The following is a 4,511-nucleotide window of genomic DNA, read 5'->3' as shown; positions in this document are numbered from 1 at the left end:
TAAATTGTCAAGTTATTATTAATTTTTATATTCTTAATAATTAATACATATATATATATATATATATATATTAATTTTCATATAAATTCATCGTCAACACCACTTTATTGTATACCATTTATAACTTGTCACTTTATTATAATAAATANTAAGATTTTATATGATGAAATTTGTGAACTCCTTAAAATGAGGGCTCATTATGCACACAAAAAAAGAAGAAAGATAGAATGAATGAAAGAAAGAAAGAAAGAAGGGGGTAAGGGAATATGATGCATGGTCAACTTATTAAGATATAAGAATGAAAGCCTTATAAAATGTAACCCTAATCTTTGTAAATTTTATAGTATGAGAAAGAAAAAAACAGGGAAAGACAAAGATAGTAAGGGTCAAAATTTCGAACATTCACTTTCATTTCAATGTGTGCTTGAATTAGAAGCCAATGTAGGTAACCAAATGTACGTTGTTACAATCTCCAAGACTGATTTCTAAACTGGCATCCTCATTATAAGTTGGCCTTGCACGAAACTGCAAATTGAAAGATAGGAGGGACATAGACAATGTGACATAATTAGATATATGTTGGAGGGCAACACAGGTAGATAACAAAAATTACATATGGAAGGAGACTTACCTCTTGATGTAATAGTAACAAAAGTCAGCCAAGATGAATGTTTGGACTAATTCTGAGAGGAAAGCAGCCGAGAACCAGATGTAGCCGCTACCAATCAAATACAAATACCTCCCACGGGTCTCATAAATCTGCTTGCGAATGGCAAAAATGTTGTATTTGTTACCACAATTTTAAGGCACAACATAATGATACAGGTGGTGAATTTTCCAAAATTTTTGCTTTATCTTTCTATGTGTTGTGATCCACAGCACATAGGACTTTGCATAGACTAATAAATGGAGCAAAAAGTGAGAAATTAATCAATGTTCATGTCACTAATAACTTTAGATAAGCATAGATAGTCCCATTTCTTGTTATTCTAAGGATGATGATATAGGCCTAATGTCACAGACTAGATTGAAGTGTTGTGAATTGATTCTAGTTACCTTGAAGTTTCCAAAGGCTTAATTCATAACTAATAAGATAATATGTTTTTGTTTTGAATGCTAACTGGCCTGAATTTTGACATGGTGCAAATTCCTGTTACTGATTTTTTTTTTTTTTTTATAATTCAATAATTAAAATTGAGAGGGGGATCTAAACTTTGGAAACTTTAAGAGGTACAAATCAATTGAGCTGTAATGCTCTTAGTGACATGGTGCAAATTTCTGGAACCAATTGCACAAGGGTGTAGGGCAGTCATAGACTCAGAGGGGGAGAAGTAAGATTAATAAACAAGTGTTGAGATATATATTCACATACCCAAGGAGAGCATCACAAGAGTTAGTGCTTGGAAGTTAAACTTTAATCCAAGTGTGGTGGAGGATAGCTTAAAGATAAATTAACAATGCTAATATATGTACTTTTTTTTTTTGCTAGCATGGGTATTCAGAGCCCCTAAGTATCTGACTATTACCCTGGGTGGGTGTAGTCCCCTTATCCTACACACACCACGTAATTATAGGAAGGAATCCCTTGGGGGTGACCCTAAGATGTAGGATAGGATTTCTAAATCAAGACCTTGTAGATCTCATGAGACATTGGAACCACCAGAACAAACCCTTGGGTTAAATAAAAAAAATTCTAATATGGGGTCCCTAAGCATAACAAATGTTGAAACCTTATGGAAAAATAGAATGGAGTAGTTTGTTCAAAACCAACATTTGATAGTGTATACATTGCAAAATAAGTAGAGAATCCAATGCCAACAATAAGATTGCCCTCTGAAGTAAAAGAAGCTATATACTTGCAAATACTATATGACTATAAAACATTGTATCAGTAAAGTTGAACTCTAAATCAAACAAATTTTATGAAATGTCCAATTGTAAACCAATGAAGTGTCTTTGTTTTATAAAACTTGGATATTAGGGAGGACAAAAACCCAGATTGGATTCACAAAGCCATGAGGATATAGTTTGTTTTTAAAGATGATTTGTTCTCTATATTTCTTTCGTTGGAACAACATTAGTAAAGATGTCATTTAGCTTGTCCAGGCAATAATTCATGGTGTTCTTCCCATTAAATACTTTTCAAAACTCGAATAAAGTAAGAATGTTATTAGTGAAATTAAGGAATATTTAGTTGCTTATGCAAAACATACACTACTAACACTTTATGTGATCCTACAAGGTCTCACCTTAATTATCCAATGAGCGCATGCCAAAAATCTTGAAACTCCCAATGCAAACACATAATGGGCTGTAAATGGCTCAATCATCTGAAAAAATATGCTAGAATGGATCAAATTAGTAGTAATTCTTACAAATCCATAAACAGTTGAGTGTATTGTAAAGAGAGGAACGAAGTTAAGACCTTTGCATTCTGCATCAGACGAAGTTGAGGCAGCACTGAAACGGCTTCCAAATACAAACCAAATGCCCAAAAGATTCGAGTGATGAGAAAATGAGGTGTAAAAGGGTGGATAGGTATGGCAAGGATAGCACAAGGCACTACCTGTCATAGAATAATCAGTAGAACATTCTAAATTCATCTTTCTTTATACATGCTTAAAGAAGAGCTATCTGATTTTTTTTTTTTTTATTTGAATATCTAAGATTAAATGATAGTCATTATGAGTGTTCAATGCAATATATCAATAAAACATGCAAAAGATTAATAAGACATTTTGAAAGAATGGTTATATAACTTGACATCAATGCTTATGTTGTTCCATACGATGGTACAACATACATCCTTTCAACATATACAAGGGAGCAATACAAAAAAAAAAAAAAAAGCTAAGGAAAAACAATTTTTTAATATACCATCCCATACTAGATCCTTGACAGAATTCTAAACACACACTAATTTCAACTGTTAGGTAATATTTTACAGTGGCTAATTACGTTTAGTTAAAAAGATGAGCATTCAACAAAAGGTCAAACATGTAAAATACAATAGATTGCACAATGTAGACATTCCAAACAAGTAGTCTGATGCTCTTATAAATGTAGTCTCCTTGGCTTTACTTTCATTGCAATAGTTAAGGAGAAACAAATGAATCAGGAATTATTGTTTACCACATAAGATAATTTCCTAGCAGTATGTTTAATAATCTTGATACTAAATCAAAAGCAAAAAGGCAATTCTGTGATTCTAATTGTTTTTTCTTTGCTTATCTCCTCTAAAAAATACTTATTATAGCAAGGATAAGGAATGTAAATCATGAAAATTTCAAAGGAATGAATATAGACTAAATGTTTAAATCTACAACATAAAGAACAGGACAAGCTGAGATGTTGTTACCACATAATATAAGGGCAAGTTGTCAAGCTCCTTGATGTAGGTTGACTTCAACTTGAACCGGATCATGTATATAACCCATAATGTTGACACTAGGGTGGTTAAATCTAAAATTGTGTGAATGTCACCCTCCATAATAGTACTACAGAACAATCTTACAGCTAGGAACAGAGCTGTAAGTTCTTGAGTCTTTAATGAAAGGCCTGAACAAGGCAACAAAACATGATTATTGAAACTACCAATACACTGTGTAACGTATGCTCCAATTGGAGCTTCCTTCCTATCCTTCTTCTTCCAATCAAATGGAATCCATACTTTAATAGGTTACTCAAACTTAATAGGTTGAACTCAACACATAAAAAGTTTCGTGCTTGTCACATTTGAAACCTTACATGACTTCAAGAAATGCAATGGAAAGAGAATAAATTCTCTCCTTAAAACAATTTTTATGTTGTTGTTAAGAGTCACATGGCAAAAAAGGAAAAAACAAGAATAAAATATGAAATAATTTGCACTAACTATTTTAGAAAAAAATTTCATTGAAGCTTTTTGTTTTCCTATCATTCAAGTTTCTATTCTCTGAAATTAGCAGAACAACATATGGTAGCATGTTTTCAATACATAATACCACAAACATGAGCCATTTACAAAATTTCTTATTATTCCATAAAACTGCTTAAATAGTAAGTTCTAAGGCACGACCAAACAGGCCCCCAATATGTGCTAAATAGGATATGGAAAAAAAAAAGTTTGGGTTGATTTTGGTGTATAAAGAAAGAAAATAATAAATTGAAATAGAGACCTCAAGTTCTAATTCCAGATCCCAAATTCTCATAACCATATGCAATGTCGCATTATAAAATATTGTTTTTCATGAATTGGTAAGCTGTACACACATCCATTTTTTTTATATAGGTAGGGGAATGGGGAGGGCCTGAGATGGTTTGAACTAGAAACTTGTAGTACAAAGATGTTATTACCACCGAGTTATCACAAATTACAAATTGCATCCGCATAATATGTTGTATAATAACAAAATTTTGTTTCGTTTCATTGTTAGTTATTTTTGTTAATTATATTAGTTTATATTTTTCTGTTAATTGTATTTTTCTTTTTGATAAGTTCTAAATTAATAAAATTTTAAATTATCTTTTAA

At 31.6% G+C, this 4,511-nt stretch overlaps 1 protein-coding gene across 1 annotated transcript; it reads right to left on the bottom strand.

Moving 5' to 3' along the window:
* Positions 1-307: 307 nt before the first annotated feature.
* LOC112012703 (uncharacterized) lies at positions 308-3,669 on the bottom strand (the record flags this gene model as incomplete). Its single annotated transcript, XM_065760865.1, has 5 exons — positions 308-525; positions 632-759; positions 2,250-2,330; positions 2,426-2,566; positions 3,359-3,669. Coding segments are annotated over 5 exons (701 nt in total), but the record flags the coding sequence as incomplete, so codon positions are not given.
* Between the last annotated feature and the right edge of the window lie 842 nt (positions 3,670-4,511).

This window comes from Quercus suber, unplaced genomic scaffold, assembly GCF_002906115.3.
Source record: "Quercus suber isolate HL8 unplaced genomic scaffold, Cork oak 2.0 scaffold_384, whole genome shotgun sequence".
NCBI classification, from domain to species: Eukaryota; Viridiplantae; Streptophyta; class Magnoliopsida; order Fagales; family Fagaceae; genus Quercus; species Quercus suber.
The sequence above is the reverse complement of the archived record's forward strand: the minus strand, read 5'-3'. Positions and strand labels throughout refer to the sequence as shown.